General features: G+C 57.1%; 4 protein-coding genes across 4 annotated transcripts; 2 read left to right on the plus strand and 2 right to left on the minus strand.

The window, feature by feature from the left end:
- Positions 1–1,180: 1,180 nt before the first annotated feature.
- On the minus strand, positions 1,181–7,510 carry PHSY_002972 (potential mRNA deadenylase and CCR4-NOT complex subunit Cdc39p; the record flags this gene model as incomplete). The annotated part of the gene is made up of 1 exon (XM_012333594.1): positions 1,181–7,510. The coding sequence occupies one exon, from the start codon at positions 7,508–7,510 to the stop codon at positions 1,181–1,183; it is 6,330 nt and encodes a 2,109-aa protein (XP_012188984.1).
- Positions 7,511–8,848: 1,338 nt separating this feature from the next.
- Positions 8,849–9,724, plus strand: PHSY_002973 (hypothetical protein; the record flags this gene model as incomplete). Its single annotated transcript, XM_012333595.1, has 1 exon — positions 8,849–9,724. The coding sequence occupies one exon, from the start codon at positions 8,849–8,851 to the stop codon at positions 9,722–9,724; it is 876 nt and encodes a 291-aa protein (XP_012188985.1).
- A 190-nt stretch (positions 9,725–9,914) lies between these two features.
- Positions 9,915–11,627, minus strand: PHSY_002974 (hypothetical protein; the record flags this gene model as incomplete). The annotated part of the gene is made up of 1 exon (XM_012333596.1): positions 9,915–11,627. The coding sequence occupies one exon, from the start codon at positions 11,625–11,627 to the stop codon at positions 9,915–9,917; it is 1,713 nt and encodes a 570-aa protein (XP_012188986.1).
- A 1,465-nt stretch (positions 11,628–13,092) lies between these two features.
- On the plus strand, positions 13,093–18,533 carry PHSY_002975 (hypothetical protein; the record flags this gene model as incomplete). The annotated part of the gene is made up of 3 exons (XM_012333597.1): positions 13,093–15,823; positions 16,113–16,306; positions 16,995–18,533. The coding sequence occupies 3 exons, from the start codon at positions 13,093–13,095 to the stop codon at positions 18,531–18,533; spliced, it is 4,464 nt and encodes a 1,487-aa protein (XP_012188987.1).
- Between the last annotated feature and the right edge of the window lie 126 nt (positions 18,534–18,659).

Genomic DNA, 18,659 nt, shown 5'->3' on the forward strand with positions numbered 1-18,659 from the left:
AAGCGTTTCTGAAGCTCAAAGGAACGCCATGAGGATTGCATCTCTGCTCGAGACAGACAGCTCCTAACGATTGCTTTGCCAGAGTGGAGATACAAGGTGTGGGGGAACATGGACGAAGGATGGCAAGATAGGTGGGAGAGAAGGAAGAAAGCGACACCGAGGGGCTCGCCTCGGAAGGGTTGGTGCTGGACGATTCGTGAAAAGTCCTCTTTCTTTGAGACTTTCGAGGGGATCGGGGTCGCTGTCTAAAGGAGGTGGGGTTGCGAAGAGCAACAAAGGCAATCTTGTTGTCACGGACGATGACTGCCGGAGCTTGACCACGTTGTCACAGATCGGCACTTCTGCTAGCGAAAGGAAGCTCCCCTTCTCCAGGGATTGGCCTAACGAAAGTCCGTGATACGTACGTCTTCTTGAGCAGGAGCGCCATCCTCCGCGGAATAGCCATTGCGTCGAGCAATCATGCAGCCCTACCTCCATGGCGGCTATTGTTCGCACGCCTCGAATCACAAGACATCGATACAAATTGTCCGCCGACTTCAAGAAGACAATCAACCAAATGTATGAATTTGCTTCCGCCCTCTCTTTGTGTTTTGCCGGAAGCCGTGAGACTACTGCAAGTTGAGCCAATGCTAACCAAAAGCATTGTGGGACAGAGGCAAGACAATAGCTCGATACGTTTCGAGGCAACACGAAGAGCGGTCGCGGTCAGGGCGCAAAAGAAAGGGTGGGCGTAGCTGCAACATGCAACATGTGACGTGCCGAGCTGCATCTTCCTTTTCTGGTGCATGTACAAAGGCATCAACCACAGCCGCTAATGGAGAAGAAAGGGGCTCCCTACACCTTTCACCATGCGTCACGCCACCGGCGACGGGCTTACTCCTAAATCTGCATATCACAATCTTCTGCACCTGCACACTTTCATCAGTCTTGTGAATACCCGCCTTCGACCCACGGCTAGACAACTCATAATAAACCACACGCACAAGCAACACCTCCTCATCACTATGAGAACGCTTAGCACCGTCAAGAAAGGATCAGAAGTCAAATAAAACATTGTTAGACGAGAACGAAACGATGATGATAGTGGTACATGGTTGATAACGAGCGATTGATTCGGTAGGATCCGGTGAAACACTTTTAATGCGTAATGTGGAGGGAGAACGAGCGGTCGTGATCGACATCAAGCCTGCTGATGCTGTTGCTGCTGCATCATCTGCTGCGGCAAGAACGCAGAGTGGCCGTTGAGGTGCGCATGCTGGTGCTGCTGCGAGTGAGCGTGACCGTCGTCGTTGACGGGTGCTGCGAGCGTGGCTGCAATGTGGTCCAGCAACGCCTGAATCTCGGCCGGTGCCCGCGGCATGCGATGACGTTGCGTCTTCATCAGCTCGATGAACGTCGCGACCAGTCCCCAAGGGTGAGGTCGATGGATGACAAGGCGTTCGAGCAGCACGCGCACGATCTGCTCGCGCACCAGATCGTCCTCGCTCTCGGCGAACAGCTGCGTCAGCGCAGCCGAGAAGTAAGCCGTGTGGCTCGACGGGAATCGCAGCTGGTTGGCCGCCGCAGTGAGGATCACGAAGCGTGCTTCGGGTGCCGATTCGACCACGAGCCATCGAAGGATGGCAGCGCCGCTCTGGTCACCACCGTTGTTGCAGCCCGCCTCGATGGATCGTACACCGACGTACAGCACGATCGAATTGATGATGCCGACGTTGATGCCGCCTGGCGACAGCAGAGCGATCGAAGCGACGCTCGTCGAATCGTCCTTGCTTGAGCTGTGGTTGATGGACAACGTTGCGCGCGTCGCCTGCTGAAGCAGAGTTACAAGCTGTTCGGACAAATCGCCTCCTCTGGCTTCCTCGAAGTGAGAATCGATGGCCGCACGCAGTCCTTCGATCTGGTTGAGAGCCGCGGCGTAGTCCGACGCAATGTGCGGTGCCTGGCTCATCTCGGGCAGCATGCTGATCTGCAAGCTTGAGCTGAAAGGATCCGGCAAGCGAATGCTGCGCGGGAAGGCACTGAGGATCAAGTTGCGGAGCTGGATGCACGAAGCAGGCACCAGGTCGCACAAGCTCTGGTGATAGTCGCACAGGAACTCGGGGAAGTCGTGCAGCAGGATCAGCAGGATACGCAGCGTTCCGCGGTAAAGCTGGCGCGAAGTGTCCTGTAGCTCGGCGTTGCGCAGCAATGGCGACATGAAGCGCAGCAGCGACGCAAACAGCCGGTGGAACGCACCCCAGCCTTCACGCTGGTTGGCCTCGAGAAGCTTGGGCATAAATAGGCGGTGCGACACCAACGACATCCACGAGAAGGTGAAACCAGGGAAGAACGAAGGCTGCAGCGTGTTGAGCGTGTTGCTGATGGCCAGCAGCGTCTGCGTGTAGGCAGCGCCCAGGCTCGATTCGGTCGCATGCAGGTCGTGGAGCAGGCTCGAGAACAGTCGGAAGAAGGGCTTCTGCTGGAAGTGAACTCCGAGCTCTTCGTGCGACTGGGCGAGAACCAGCACGACGATCGACAAGATCTTGGTCAGGTAGTGTACCTTGGCTTGCTCGTTGTTGGCGCCCGTGGGATCGGCGTGGTACTTGATCATGAGGACGATCAGACGCGAAAAGGCGTCAATGGGCGAGAAGATGCCCGTGGCAGCAGAGCCGCCCGCCGCCTTCTGCTTGATGTAGCTATCTACGCTGACCTCGGTGCAGACGCGGAAGAACATGGACGAGATGTCCTCGCCCTTGAGGATGCCTTGCGTTTGAAGCTGTGTGACGTAGTCGATGAACGACTTTTCCGGGTTCGGCGAGTGCTGGAAAAGACGTGCCCATTCAGCAAAGCAGTAGGCGAGCTGCTCGCGCAGCGCTGTGTTGCCGACATCCACCTTGCTCTTGAGTAGGCCGCTCTCGAGATCGTTCAGGAAGCGCTTGGAAGCATCCGTGGCCTTACCCTGCTGCTCAGCTCGCTGCATCGCCTCGATCGTGTTGGTGAGTTGCTGACGAGTGGCGCAGGCGGGCTCCTGAAGGCACTCGAGCGCAAGCTGCGCCGAAAACTCGATGACGCTGGGTCGCAGGTCGCGGATGATGAGCTTGGCGAGCTGGACGTCGAGTTCGGCCACATTGACCAGCCCCGCCCGCAAGAGCGACACGGTGACGGGAACGTTGAATTTGCGCTCGTCTTCGGCGTAGATGAGCCAAGCCGTCACCTCGCGGGCCGCTTTGAGCGAAATTTCGCACAGTCGGTCGAGGAGCACAACGTAGACCTCTCGACCAAGCTTGGACTCGATCTTGAACAACAGCTGCACGATTTTCTGCGAGAAGGCGAGGGCAGTCTCGTCACGGCTTGCGGACTGGGCAGCGATCATCGGGATGAGGCGGAGTGCATGCCGAATTTCGTGATCCTGCGGCAGCTCGCTGAGACCTGCATCCTGATCAGCTGCTTCGAGCCATCGTTCCAACTCGGCCAAGCCCTGAGAGAACTTTTCGAGCGACTGCTGGGCGCTCATCGTGCCACCAGCAGCGTTGGGGAACACGCCAGCGGGAACACTGGCGCGGGCACCTGCCTCCTGGAGCGCGGCAGCGCTCACAGTACCAGCACCGGCCGTGGCGCTGTCGGGATAGCCAGCTTCAGAGGGTCCGGAGACGGACGAGGCGTGCACCGAGGTCGGTGTGCCACGGTCACCGTCGACGTCGGGCGACATGCGGCGGCTGAAGCCGTCGTAGACGCGCAACTGGGCTGGAACGAGACCGTCGGGCCGCAATCGCAGCATGTCGGGTAACGTGGCGGCGTACTGCGAAGCGGCCAATGCAGCGCTGTCCCAGTAGTAGCCACGCCCTCGCGTACGATGCTCGCGACGGCTCGAATAGGCGTTGGTGAGGCCCTCGTCGACTTCGGGAACCGCCTTATCCATAGCTGCCTTCTCGATGACAGAGCAGGCGAGGTCGAGATTCTCCTGCATGATGACCATCAAGGCCTGTTCGGGCACGTTCTGCTCGGTGAAGCCGTTGGAAAGGAGTAGGGTACGGGCGTTGGCGATCATGCTGATGCGTAGCGGCTCCTTGCAAGTTACGAGGGCGAGACTGCCGGCGAGGTTCTGCGCCATCTGGTGCGCCGAAATGCGCATCTTCTCCTCGTCTCCCTCCATAGCGAAGTCCTTGGTCACGAGCTCGCGCGTCGAGATGGACGCGATCGTTACGGATCGTTCGACGACCGGTGCGATGATCTCGCGGATGGCACGGTCGATGGCGACGTAGATGAGTCGCTTGAGCGCTGCATTGCTGCTGAACATGGTGAGCTGGGGGTTGATCACGACGTATTGCGGCAGGCTCTGGAGCATCGACACGAGTGCTTCGGTGTACGCCGCGGCGGCAGCAGCCGACTGACCAGGCTGAGCGCCCGAGCCTGCTGCAGCGACAGCTGCAGCGGCAGCGCTGGCCTTTTGCGACTGCGGACCCATGCGGCCAGCGGCAGCTGCACTGTATCCGCCAGCAATCGAAAGCCGCTCGAGGTCCTGGGCGATGCCGGTAGCTGGCTGCTGAGAGAGCTGCTGCTGATGCTGGCGCTGCTGTTGGATTTGCATCTGTGCAGCGGCCTGTTGCTGCTGTTGTTGGCTGAGATGCTGGAACTGACCCGCAGACAGCTGCTGCTGTTGCTGCTGCTGTTGTTGTTGCTGCTGTTGTTGCTGTTGCAGCAGCTCGGCGGAGGGTCGGTTGCGGAGGATCGTCGTGGGCGGCACGTCTTTCAGTTCGACGTTGAGCCCCTTGAAAAGGACCTCGATCTCGAATTTGAGATTCAGCTTGAGCTCTGCAAACTGGTAGAGCTCCACCATGAGGCGTAGGACCGCCATGAGCCAAGGGTTGGGAGGTTTGAACACGTTCGACTTGGCGCATTGCTCCATAATCTTGCAGACAAAGGGAATGGCCACAATGAGTCGGTTGCTGTCGTAGCCTTGGATGAGAAGCTCTTTGAAGGCGATGTTGCGGTGACGAATTGGCTTGTCGCGGGCCAAGGTGAGGCTTCCAAGCCAAGAGCCCAAGTTCTTGAGCAGGTTGCGCTCCTGCGTCGACTGGAGCGTTTTGTCGCTGTTGAGCAGCATCTGACACTTGGAGAGCGTCTCGTGCAGGATGTAGGCTGTCAGACCCTTGGCATCCAAGCCGTCGAGGAACTGAGCATATAGACCGTGGTTGTTGGGCTCGATGCTAATTCGCTGCAGGACGAGGTAGTTGGAGAACCACCGATAGGTGTCGGCGGTGATCAGTCGCTTGGCATCGCCCAGCTTGGACTCGAGATTGGTGGGCGAGAGGTTGTTGACGAGGAAGAGCACCTTATCAGTGATCTCCTCGCTGGGATCGCGCTGCTCTCCATCCTGAGGCAAGGGGTCGGCCCTGATGGCAGGGAAGGGCGCCTTCTTATCCTCGAGCGGCTGGCCTCCGGGCATGCCAACGTCGGCGCCAGGCAGCTGACCGGCGAGAGCCATCTTGACGAGGCGGATGATGTTGGGGTAGGATTGCTGGAGATGCGGCATGGACAGAAGCGCCTGGCAGAGCTGTGGCCACTCGGGCAGACGATTCTGGAAGCGCAAGAGGGCTTGAAGACCGAACTTGAACATGCTCGAGTCTGGTGGGTTGCGAAGGGCGTCCAGGACGTAGCGGATCGCGATGCCGAGCGGGATGTAGTCGATGAGTTGGTACTGGATGAGGGAGCCAAACACAACAGCGGTCATCTCGAGCTCGGCGGCGGGATAGTACATCTCGAACCAGCGGTACTCGTCGAAGAGGGTGTGCACCATGCACGCAAAGATCTGATGGTCGCGAGGGTTGTCCGAAGCACGGGTGCGCTGGAGCAAGAGCACAATGTCCTCGATGCTGATCTTGCCTTCGTACATCTGACGATACCACGAATCGGCCTCCTCGTGAATGTCTTGGGAGAAGGTGACGACCTGCAAGCCGGGCTCTTGGCCTTCAGCACCGGGAGCCAGGTTCATGAGACGCGGGTGAAGCTGAAGGCAGACATTGCGAACGCCTTTGAAGAAGTCGATTTCTTCGGCGCTCATGCTCTCGCCATTGGAGCGCAACGCCTTGAGGAAGCTGGCGACGTTCTGAACGGTGAGCGGGACGAAGCTCTGCTCAGCCTGCGGATCGGGCTTGGCGAGGTCGTCCTTGGCCTTGACGTCGAGGAACTCGAGAACGGCGCGAATGAAGTCGCTGGAATGACGGCTAATGTTGTCCTGAAGCCAAGCGTCGAGGTCGATAGCTTCGCGACGGGAAGCCAGCGCTGCGACGTCAAGGGCAAATGCAAATGGACGAGCATCGACGAGATCGTCAACGATGCCGAGACTCTGAGCAATGTCGACGATGCGGTTGAGGTTGAGCTGATTTTCGAGGTAAAAGTTGCGGAAGGCGTTGAGCAGATAGTCGCGCTGCGTGTCCAAGATGCAGTAAAAGACGAGGAGGCTGCTGTTGTGCGGGGTCATGAACATGGTAAGCAGCTGAGAAGCGAGCTCTGCGTGGATGGCGTTCCAAGGTTGGGGGATTTGGACGAGTCCGAGCAAGATGAGCTCGGGACAAGCCTTGATGGCCTGCTCGAGCACTTCCTGAACGGCGGACCTGACGTTCTGATCATCCGAGGCGGAGATCTCGATGAGCGTCTCGACGAGGTCGAGCGAATTGTAGGCGCTGCTGAAGAGAGGTTGGGCGGCGGCGACGATACCGCTGTTGGGTGCGTTTTCGAGCTGCTCTGCCGTCAGGACGCGTCGACCGGGTAGGTTAGCAAAGCTGAAGGCGTCCGAGCCGAGAGCGAGAAGACCGTGGAAGATCTGGAGCTGTCGCAGACGATGGTGCCATGGGCCCCACAAGCCGGAGACGGCCGAGGTCTGACCCTGGACAGGAGCGTGAAGAAGCAAGTCGGCCATGCCGGCCATGTGACCGTGGAAGGAAGGGTTGAAGCCATCGAGCTCATCGAGACCACGGATGACGCGAGGCCAAGAGAGTTGCTGCTTGATGGCTGCGAAAGCACGGGCGAGGTTGGCAAAATTGGTGACGCGATCGCTCTCGAAGATGGCGGGGTCGACGGAGAGCAGGATGGCGAGGATCTCGGAAAGCATGCGCTCGTCGGGTGGATTTGCCTCGGTCAAGCCGAAGCGCTGGAGGACGGCACGAGCTGCATCGACGGTGGGGAGGCTGCGAACCCCGAGCTCAATGAGAAGGTCGGCGACATTCTTTTCGGGCTTGATCTTGAGTTTGGGAAGCGCATGACGAACTGCGTCTGCGGTTGCTTCGGGACCCACTTTGTCTGCAATGGCGTTGAAGAGCTTCTGACGCTGAGCGGGATGGAGGACTGGAGTGCTGGGCAATGCGTCGGAGAGGAGCGTCTCGAGGAGGAGCGCATGCTGATCGAGGCTGACGACGGGCTGTGGACCGTCGCGTTGGAGCGCATCCAAGACGGATTTGACGATGCCTTGACTGGCGGCTAGACCATTGGCGTCGGCGCCTCCTCCGTTGGGAGGAGCGGAGCCATTAAACATGTTGGCCGTGTCGTCCCACGGCCCTTTCTGCTCAGCGCTACCAGAAGCGGTGAAGGCGAGCGAGGATCAAGAATGGAAGGAGATGGATGAGCTGGCGATGAGAGAGCAGCGCAAATGATGATTTCAAGTGGCAGAGCCAAGATGCGATGAGGCGGCAGTCGCTGAGTCGGTGGACGATCAAAGGAAGCACGATCCTGCAGGTTTAGTGGTTGCGTCGGACCGTTGACGTCGACGAAATAACGGTCTAGGCTCTTGGCGTAGGCGCGATGGTGTTTGCCAGTACAGATCTGCTGAGACTTGTCTGCGAGTGCAGTCAGTGCACGGGTAAGCGAGACGGACCGATGAGTGCGAGCGAACGTGCTGAGCAAGACGCAAAAATGGAGCCGGATCGTATGAGAGGCGTAACGTCGACGTGAAGTAGCTGTGACAGGCGTTGCGCTGAAGATGTGTTGCCAAGATGGGCGTGCAGAGCTTCCGTGGGGGTTCGATCACTATTTCAGCCTGAGAAAGTATTCCTGCTGGAGATCCAAGTCGAAAGCAGCCAAGCGCCGTGTCTGTGCAGCGAGCGGTATGGTCGGCCACGATAGCAGGATCGCAGAGGGGAAGGCAGGCGGCGAAGGGATTGGATGAGGTGAAGGTCGGAGAAAGTGTTGGTTGGCGATGAAGGCGGACAAAGCTCTGGGAGCAGCTAGCTGTTGGTCGATGTCACGATTGGATTGGATTGACGCTTCCACTCGAGCCGGCTCAGAATTGCGGCCCAGTCAAGGCTGAGTGGGTGACAGATTCTTCGGTGTGGAACCGAAGTATCCTGCTCAGCAGGCGCCGCAATTGGCTGAAAGGAATGCCTTGCGGAAAAGGCACACACACACGGTACAGCTTCACTTTTGGTCGAAAAAGTGAAATCATTCTTTCCAAAGGCAAAGTCGAAATCAATACAAAAATCTTGCGAAGCAAGAGCAAGCTGTGGGTCTTTTGAATTGGTGATCGGGGCTTCTCAGTGTTACATTCACGAGATCTGCACAGATTCAGCAAAATCGGTGTCGGTTCTCCGCGAAGGCTCAAGTCGGATAAGCTCGCTCTCGCGCAGGCACAGCCGACATGCCACACAAAGCTTTCGGCTGATGCTTGTCCAAGTCTGCGGAATGGGAGGGTCTCGAGCAAGCCGAGGGTTCTTCGGTTGATCAACATGTGTTACTCTGCTTCTTCAATCCCACGTCCCTCCTGACGCTCCTCCAGTCACGATCGCAACCCCTGAACTGTGGTGGCCATCACTCTCACCATGACACGATGAACGCTTCTCCATAGACGACGCTTCAATCGCCATAGACTCCCACACCGATGTGGGCGCTATTCTCGCTCCTCCTCCTCGTCTGGACCCGGGCGGCTCTCGCTGCGGTCGACTTTACCGCCTCAGGCTATGCCTCCTTGACGCACTACGATTTGCCGCTCGACTACGTAGCTTCCTGCGGCTGCGTTGGACGCTCCACCTTCTATCCCACAGCTGCTCTCAATCGCTATGCTTACGGCTCCAACACCTCGTTCGGCCCTGCCTGTGGAACATGCTTTGAGGTGCGACTCGTTTCAACGCCGCTGGCTGCCCCTCCACCTCCACCAGACTCGAACGGCCCGTACGGCGACGGCATTTACTTCAACGCCTCGCAGGTCAGCTCCGGCTCAACACCTAGTTTGGTGGTCAAGGTCATCGATCTATGCCCCGGTGCAGGTGGTCCTTGGTGCAACTCCACGCGCTTGGACAACGGAACAGTGGCAGGCAACAGACTCGGTTTCGACGTTCACTTTGATCTCGCTTGGCCATCGAAGGGCATATCCAAAAACTTCTTCCCGGGCGATCACGATTACGGCGTCTGGAACGTCAGCTATGCTGCTGTCTCGTGTCAGAAATGGGCCGGGTGGAACGACAGAGCCGCTCTGGGATCGGATTGGGCTCAAGAGTCATCGGCTTGCTGTCCGAACAATCCTCCACCCAGCGGTGCAGATGCAAGCTGTCCGGCATACTACGATACCTTGGGTGCCAATGGCGCTGTACCTCCAAACACGAGCAACGTCCTGTCCAAGGGCTTACGCTCGTCTAACGCTGCTGCTGCCACCTTGTCGCTTCGACGAGATGCCGCTGCAGACATCGCGGTGTTGCTCCTTTCCGTGCTAATCACCGTGATCGCATTGTCGCTCGCAACTGGTCCCCTGCTTTCTTAGATATAGATGTGCCATATACCCGTGGATCAGAGTCAATCCGTAAGCCGTCTCCCTTCCCCTTGCTTTGCGTTCAAGCCAGCCAGTTGGAACTGCGCGCGAATGTGGCCACAAAGATGAGCCATGTGTTTGCGAGGCTTGGTACTGAACAGTGTCGATTCGAGGCTGTCGTATGACCCTTCTGAGAAAATCGCTAGCCTGACGTCGGGTGGTCTCCTCCATCCGCATTACCATCGCTCTCTTCGGCAGGCTCATTGTCGATCCACTCGTACAATACAATGGCGTCGGCCAACTTGCGCCCCCACGGATCGTCGAGCCATCTCTGGACTGCAGCGGGCGATTCATCTTTCGCGTTGACATTGTCGTTGTCAGCGGAAGGTTGTGAAGGGTGCTCGGAGCCAAGCCAGATGCCGGAGTCTAGAGGCTTGCTTGCTATGATGTATGGAAGCAATGAGGAGAGATCACCATGTGATGATCCTTCGCTGTGCCCAGATAGAAGCTCCACGACTCGTTCCGGTGCGCCGAAACCATATTCGCAGTGGCCAAGACCACACACGACTAGGGCGACGTTGATAATCGGTCTGCCAGAGTCGTCAGCATCTGCTGCTGGGTCTGCTGAGAGAGATCTGGTCATCGCAGGCTGCGTACGTGTAGACTGCTTCGTCGAATGTGCTGGGATCGGATCATCCGTGTGTGCTCCTCGCAAGATCCAAGAGGTGACGTGGGCCAAATAAGAGTCTTTGAGCGCCTGAGCCGGACCAAAGCCTTTGGTTTCGATGTTGTGTGGCTTCAGGAGCCAAGTTGGGTATATCGATGCGTCAGTCGTAGACGCTTCTTCGTTTTGCACGCCTTGCACTTCGTCCCCCGATGAAGCGGCAGTCGGTAGCTTGGGGAAGCGAGGCGGCATGTCGGGCCGCATAAGGGCGGAGAGGTAGCTGCGGTGAGCTGCGCCGATCTTGGTCACGGCACCCCACGATGTGAACAAAGGTGATCTCGGTACTGCAGACGGAGAAGAGCTCGACGGCTGCAACTCCGACGCTGGCTGTGATGGGTTGTCAGCTGTCGACAATTCATAGTGGCTTTCTTCGATGGGATCCGCTCGTCGTCGTTCGTCGGTCTTGACAGATTCGACACCGTCACGAAAGACCTGTCTGGCCCAGCTCCTCGGAGGGAATCCGCCCCAAATGGGGACGCGCAGTTCTTTGGCTAGCATGAGCAGCGGCATGTAGTGGCCAATATGGAATGCTTCTTGACTGTGCGTGTGGTATTTTTCGGCCAGCTCGTCGGGACCAAGGCGATCGTTAGAGAAAGAATTGAGCATATGCTGATCGAGCACGGAGAAATGCTCGAGGATGAGATGAAGCTTGTATATTGGTGGAGCGCTCGCATGCTTGCCGAAAGGCTGTGAAGCAAGCTGATATTGCTGGTGAAGTGCGTGCAGAATCTGTAACTGCGCTCGCATCACTTCGGGCTGATGATGTTGCTCTCCGAAGAAGACGAGCCGCGGGGGCGGAGAAGCCGATAGAGGGGGAGAAGCTTCGTCGTCTGCCTTTTGCTCGACCTCGAAGGCGGCGTTGGACTCTGCATCCCTCGGCAAACGAGTCTCAAACAGCTCTCGGACGGAGCCGAGCAAATTGGATGGTACGGGAAGCAGCTTGCTCCACTCGACATACGAGGCGCTGTCCGTCGCTGCAGATCGCGGGTCAGAGTCTGCGACTCCTTCAGAAGTGGCGGGCGACGAGGATGGCTCTTCGCTTTGCCTGATTGGAAGTGAGAAAGAGTGACGATAGACGGGAATGTTTGAGGTCACAAGTAGTGGCTTAGGAAAGCGGGGGATGAATCTGGCGATCGACATAGCTCGAAGAGGCTCCTCCTGGGTGCCGGATGCTTGTCCGGTTGTGGCCATGTTTGCGGCGAGGCGAGGCTGGGCTGCGAGCGCTCAGACCGAGATCATGGTAGACGTCTTTCTAGACACATCGGTCAAGGGCTAGGTAGAGATGATGATTGTGTGCTGCGTGTGGATGAGAGGCGACAGCAGAGATGGCGAGCAGTCCGGAAGCGCTTAGGTCATGCTCGAATTCTTGCACGGATATCATTCAGGGTCCAAACAAGTGTGCGAATTTGTTATTCCGCCGCCGTCGTTGTCTAGCTTGGCCCTTGACGTCGAGCTCTTGCTTTTGACTTTGGCTGGCGGGTTTCGCAACTTTCCCTGCGCCAAGGAGTTGCCAAGGAGTTGGTTTGTACTGTGCAATTGGTCTAAGGCAGTGCCCGGTACTCTCAAGCTCAGGCACGATTTCTCTCATGGAAGTATTCGATCTCGAACGGCCTCGCAATTCGTGCAACTTACACAGGCTAGGAAATACGGGTACCCAGAACGGTCCTATTATAATAATAACAAGAGGTGTCAAAAGCAAAAAGCTCACAGCATCTCGTTTTGCAAATAGTTCAGTACTCGACTTGGTTTGTCCAGGCAGCGCGACTCTAGTAGCTGCAGCGGCTGATTCTCTGAGCATGGCTTGTCTTTGTGGGGACGGCGGTCCGTTTCTTTCTTATGGTGGCTTCCACGCAAGCCTCTTTCTTTTTGAGCCTCGGCGGCTGCGAAAGCGCAGGGTCCACACGAGGCGCTTCTCCATCCAACAAAATCATTGCTTGCAACCGAAGACAGAAAAATAAGGTTCAGAGGAGAAAAGCAGACGACACGAGCAAAGCACAAACAACACGGAAAAGCGCACACATGTATCAGGCGGATGAGTAGCAAAACATGATCGACAGTCGGGAAAGAAAGTTGACAGCGCAACTGCGACAACCACGGCGCCGCGCCTAATGGATTCTCGCACTCTTTGCGCGCCTGCACCGGAGACGCTTGCATTAAACAGAGAAAGTGGCAGCCAGGGTCTTAAAAATTAAAGATGTGTCTCTCGCGAGTGACAAGTGCGTGTGTGGGAGCAAGATCGTGTGCGTGTCCTATTTCATTTCGACAACCACACGAACGCCCATAGTTGCTGGACGACCCTCCCTCCTTTCATCAACCGGATCCGCGCGTTCTTACGCTGTTCCACGGCGGATGCTTGCACATCCCAAGACACGCACGTAGGAGAACACTGTAAGCTTTCGACCAAATGGACTTGTGACAGGCGTCCCTGCTCGCCCCTTCCTTCCCACCGTCACAGCGACACGATCGATCGGGCCCCTTGCGATAGATTCATTCCATCACACAACGTTCCCAACGGGCATTCCGACCAGCATACGGCGTCGATGAGTGTGCGCAAACAGCCTTTCTGCTAAGCACTGCCCTGATTGCCTCTTGTGCGCCGCACAACATCAACCATCCCCCACCCTACACCACCTTGAACCACCATCTTCCTTCAGACATGCAGCGTCTCCAGCCACTTCCGCATACCAGCTCGGCCGCGCGCTCCTTCTCGGCGGGCTCGTACGCCTCATCCAACGGCTCTTCGTCCTCGGCCGTCTCGGCGCACGATCTAGGTTCGCACACACCGTCTACCAGCCCATCCCTCTCCGATCGCGGCGCCTCTAGTTCAGATACTTCCGACTGGAGCAAGCTGCCGAGACAGCACCCACCTCCTTCACCTGACCCCAGCGCTGGTCCCTCCTCGGGTCTCTCCCCTCTAGAACTTCTCGTCAAGCGAGGTATGCAGGTGCAGCATGAGATCTTGACACCTGATGATCACTCGGCAACAACTTCGAACAGCAATCGCATCCTCGAGCGCGCATCCGCCCTTTCACGAAAAACCTCGGTACGCAAGCCCCCAATACAGCCATCGCCCGATCCAGACGACTTCGACGACGCACAAAGCATTCGCAGCGTCAATCTATTGTCCGAGCCAGATTCTAGCTTCTCCCGCACGCAGCGCCGTTCCTCTCCTTCATCATCCGCGGCATTCTCGCCCGACCCGAGCTCTTCCTTTTCCGTACAACGAGGCTACAAGGCATCCTACGATGATGCTAACGACTCCTACACACCGACGCAGCCAGAGACAGTTTGGCAGCGAAACTCCTCACATCTGTCACATCTGCTTGGTGACGCCTTCCGCAATTCGATCAGTTCGGACATTTCCTTCAATTCTATCACGGGCGACGACGCGTCGCTATCGCGCAGGGCATCAATAGATACTGTTCGCAGCTCAGAGTTCGGCGAAGATGGCCGTTGGGGCCGTGCCTGGGCGTCACGAGCCGATGATGAGGAAAGCGCCTACGAGGAGAGTGCATACGGAGACGATCTCGACCCTGACTTGGACAACGAACGCGATGTCGCTTCTATCAACGGCAGCATTGATCTCAATCCAAACCAAGGTCCGCTGCTGACAGGAGGGGGGCTCGACTCGGTAGCTCAACGGTGGAAGCGCGAGCATGCGTTCGACAATACTTCACGAGGCTCAAGCAACAATGCTTCCGTTGGCTCCTCGATGCCCGCCATTCGTCAGGTTGCCAGCAAGGAACAGGTGGTTAGCCTCACCAGATCGGTCCCGCCGCCTACAGCTTCTTCGAGGCTGCAACAGCCCTCCCTCTCGCATATGCAAGCCGATGCTCGACACAGCTTTGTCCCACGAATCGAGACGCAAGAGTACGATGTCCGACCGGATCCCACACAGCTGTACGACCGCACACCGATGGCCTCTGCAGATCGCTACCTTGGCCATCGGTCCACCTCATCGAACGCCACCATCACTGGCGACAGCCAGCGGGCAGGCAAGGATAGTCCGCCGACTGCACGCGTCTACGTCTACCCACCGAGTCCATCTGGCTCGGAAGCTTCGCGATCGACCGGCGCAGCCGCAGAGCACTCACAGTACCGCTACGGCTCGATGCCTTCTCCCACTTCGGCACAAGTCGAGACCATGGCCGCATCGCCTCAGCGTCCGCGCGCTCCGCTGGCTCCATCTAGCATTTTAGCCAATCCTAGACGCGCTTCCGCAGATAGCCAAAGACAACATCGGCTTCGATCTTCGGGGCATCCCGCTGGACGAGTTCCGCCTCCCCCACCCCCAGCGTCAGCATCAAGCAGCGAACAACGCAGTCCACAAGGATACTCAGACCCAAATCAGTTCTTCCAGGGTGTCGATCGACCAATCATGGGTAGGAAGCGCGCCGAAGCCATCGCGCGTGCTGACGGCAGGGAAAGTATGGTTTCCGATCTCGACGTTGAGACGCTCCGACTCGACGGCAGCAGTCGACGTGACAGCAGCAGCACCATTGCGAGTATCATGACCTCGCGCATGTCGATCGGCAGCGTCAGTCACGACCCTGCCATGCTCCAGTCTGCTGCAGGATGGCGGGCTCCTTCTTCTGCTTTTCAGCAGAGCAACGCGCCAAAGTCTTTAGCTCAGAACAACGTTTCGCAGGACCTGTCTCGATCGTTGCAGCCCGTGCAAGATTCTGTGTTCGACTATGCGAGTCAGACGGCCAGACCCGCGCTGCGTAATGTCAAGTCGACCAACGCGATCCCACCCAACGGCCTGCCAGGATCCGTCGACATGCAACCCACGGCCTCAGCACCATCTTTCAGCTTAAGCACCGCTGGACTGAATACTCCCAACCTCGCAGCTCCTGCCAAACCACGATCCTCACCCGCCGTCGACACCCGCACCGGTCCCACCTCGGCCGAAGACTTCCTCTCTCAAGGCATCACCTATCACGAACAAGGCGACCTCGCACGTTCCGCGTTCTACTTTGAACGATCCGCCAAAGTCGACGGCGGCTGCGTCGTGGGCATGTGCATGTTCGGTATGGCCCTCCGCGAAGGTTGGGGAGCACGAAAGGACCCGGTGAAAGGTTTCACCTGGATCCAACGTGCCGCGGCTCGCGCAGGCGAGATGATGTCCACCCGCACACCTAAGACCGACTCCGAACTCAAGGCCATCAAGAGCGAACTCAAACTCAGCGTGTACGAGCTCGGCAAGTGCTTCTGCTACGGCTGGGGCGTCAAGATGGACAAGCACATGGCACTGGAGTACTTTGAGTTGGCGGCAAAGCTGGGCGACGCGGATGCGCAGGCAGAAGCGGGTGCTCTGTATGCTGCGGGCAAAGGATGCAAGAAGGATCTGAAGAAGGCAGCGATGTACTACAGGATGGCCGAGGAAGGTGGGTATGATACGGTTGGGTTGAGCTGGATTCATAAGGACAAGTATAAGTGATGGTCCGAGTCGGGGTCGCAGCTGAACGAGCGTAATGATGACAGAGTAGATGCCAGATCATGATCGTACTGATGCACGGGAGAGGGGGCTTGATGTTGTTTTTGGTATTGGTACAAGTACATGAGAGGCTCTCCAAAAGGAGTAGCCGAAGAGTGAGTTTACACAGGGCCGAGTGATTTGTGAATGTTTGCGACGAGATTCTTGCCGCTTTTTACTTCTTCTTCCTATCATTCCAGATCTGACCGGGACCTTCTCTCGGTGCCGGTTGAGTCGGATCTCTGAAAAGATGGTTGCATCTGCAGCAAACGTAGAACAAGATCATCCTGTTCATGATTCTCTTGCTCTGATCCTGGAAGAGGACCGCTTCTCCGTGACCGCAATTGGGACAGTTCAAGTCGTGCGTTCTCCTGAGTGTGGGATCCTTCATGAGGTTATCGACGATACCCGGTTGTTCCTTTGTGACGGACATGAGATCGTTGCGGTAGACGAGCGATTCTCGTGATTCCTGCTGGTAGTTGCAGTTGCGACATGCGTAGAGGAGGACGTGGTTGGTTCGATCGACTTCGGGGTAGAGGAGGTTATTGCATTCTGCGCAAAAGTGGAGGGACGACATGGTGCGAAGAGGTGCAAAGTTGGATGTTGGAAGTGGTGGAGATGGAGATGCCGGATGGAGGATGAGATGCGTACTGGAAGGTCGAGGGCGGGTGAGGGATCAGCGGAAAGCACCGATGCTACTTGGCTGTCTGGTATAGACACGACCTTGAGGAAGAAGTGCAGATTATAGGGACCGATGACGACCAATGCTCTCAGCTTGCGGTCTTCGTGGGGAAGATCCGAGCGTGAGGGAGGAGTTCAAGCTGAGAAGGGGATGCTGTGATCCGGCTAGTGCCGAGGTTGTCCGTCGATTCTTTGCGAGGCAGCCGGAGGAGTTTCGAGCGAGGTTGCGCAAGAGCGAAGGTATCGACTATGAATGAACAAGAGCCGGATCAGCAAGCGGTGTAAGTTGATGATGATGGAAGCAAGCAAGGCATCTGGGATAGACTTGCTTGAGATGTGGTTCGAGATGATTGATTGTTGCTGCGCTTGGTTTGGACGCGTTTCTTCGACTCGGCCGGCAGGGTTGTCACTCGCTGTTAGCGCCGAGCAAATACCCGAAAAATCGAGACACAAATAGCCGTTCACAGGCACAACCGAGTCATGAGACACTCTCACAATTGCAGCGCTGGAAATTAGCCAACTGTGCAGCACAGCGCAGCACACAGCGACGCAGCGAGCAAGCGAGCGAGCAAGAACGAGACGACGACCTCCTGGTCCGTGTCATGTCCGCCTTTCCACCTTCCAATCTCCACCATCTCTCGATCCTATTGCTCGTTACAATGCTGAATCTGGCGAGAACAGCTCTTCGCGCACGCGCAGCATCCGCCCCAGCAAGCTCTCTGCTTCGCCGCCATGCCGCTGCCTCGTCTCTCCGATTCCAGTCCACCACCGTCTCCCACGATCCCATGACGGGGGAGGCAACAGGTCTCAAGCACCTCGACTCGTCCGCTGTCGTTGTCACCAAATCTAACGCTCCTCGTGTACCACCACCTTCCCAGTCGCTCGTCTTTGGCGCCAACTTTTCCGATCACATGCTGTCCATTCCTTGGAACAGCGCCACCGGTTGGGATGCTCCCAAGATTCACCCTTACTCTCCGCTCCAGCTCGACCCTAGCGCCGTCATCTTCCACTACGCTCCTTCGCTGTTCGAAGGCATGAAGGCGTACAAGGATGTCAATGGAAAAGTGCGGCTGTTCAGACCGGATATGAACATGAAGCGCATGAACACTTCGGCCGCACGTATCGCACTGCCTACTTTCGAAGGCGAACAACTCATCTCGTTGATCAAGAAGCTCGTTGCTATGGATAAGGGCTGGATCCCTTCCGAACCGGGTCATTCGCTCTACATCCGACCTGCGCTCATCGGCACTGAAGCAGCGTTGGGCGTTCATCCTACCAAAGACGCCCTGCTGTTCGTCATCTGCTCGCCCGTAGGACCATACTACAAGACCGGTTTCAAACCAGTCGCCCTTGAAGCGGATCCCAACAAGGTCCGAGCGTGGCCAGGCGGAACAGGACAATACAAGCTCGGCGGTAACTACGCTCCCGGTATTCTGCCTCAGTTGGAAGCGGCTGAACGAGGATACCAGCAAAACCTGTGGTTGTTCGGCGATCAACACCTGTTGACCGAAGTGGGAACTATGAACCTCTTCGTAGCACTCAAGAAGAAGGACGGTGGAGTCGAGCTCGTCACGCCTCCTCTCAACGGTATGATCCTACCTGGTGTCACGAGGGATTCCATCTTGCACATTGCGAAGGATCACGTCAGCGGCAAGTACGCATTGGACAGTCTACCCAAGGACTTGGAGGTCAACGAGAGGGAGATCAGCATCCACGAAGTCATCGAGGCCGAGAAGTCGGGCGCACTGATCGAAATGTTCGGCGCAGGTACCGCTGCCGTTGTCAGCCCCGTGGACAGAGTGGGTTACAAGGGTAAGGATATCCACATCCCGGCGGGAGATGGCATCGGACCCATCGCAAAGGCTATGTTGGAGAGGATCACCAATATTCAGCTGGGCAAGGTGGAGCACGAGTGGAGCGTGGTTGTTGATGATCTTTAGAAGGGAGCAGGTGTGCGAAACATCCCTAAAAATGAAGTCGTGCAAAGCGTCAATGATGTGTGTGTGTGTATCGAGTGCGTGATTTCAGCGGGAAGAGTGAAAGTTCAGAATCGCAGACCACTTTGG

Source organism: Pseudozyma hubeiensis (genome assembly GCF_000403515.1).
Source record: "Pseudozyma hubeiensis SY62 DNA, scaffold: PHS30, whole genome shotgun sequence".
In the NCBI taxonomy this organism is placed as follows: domain Eukaryota; kingdom Fungi; phylum Basidiomycota; class Ustilaginomycetes; order Ustilaginales; family Ustilaginaceae; genus Pseudozyma; species Pseudozyma hubeiensis.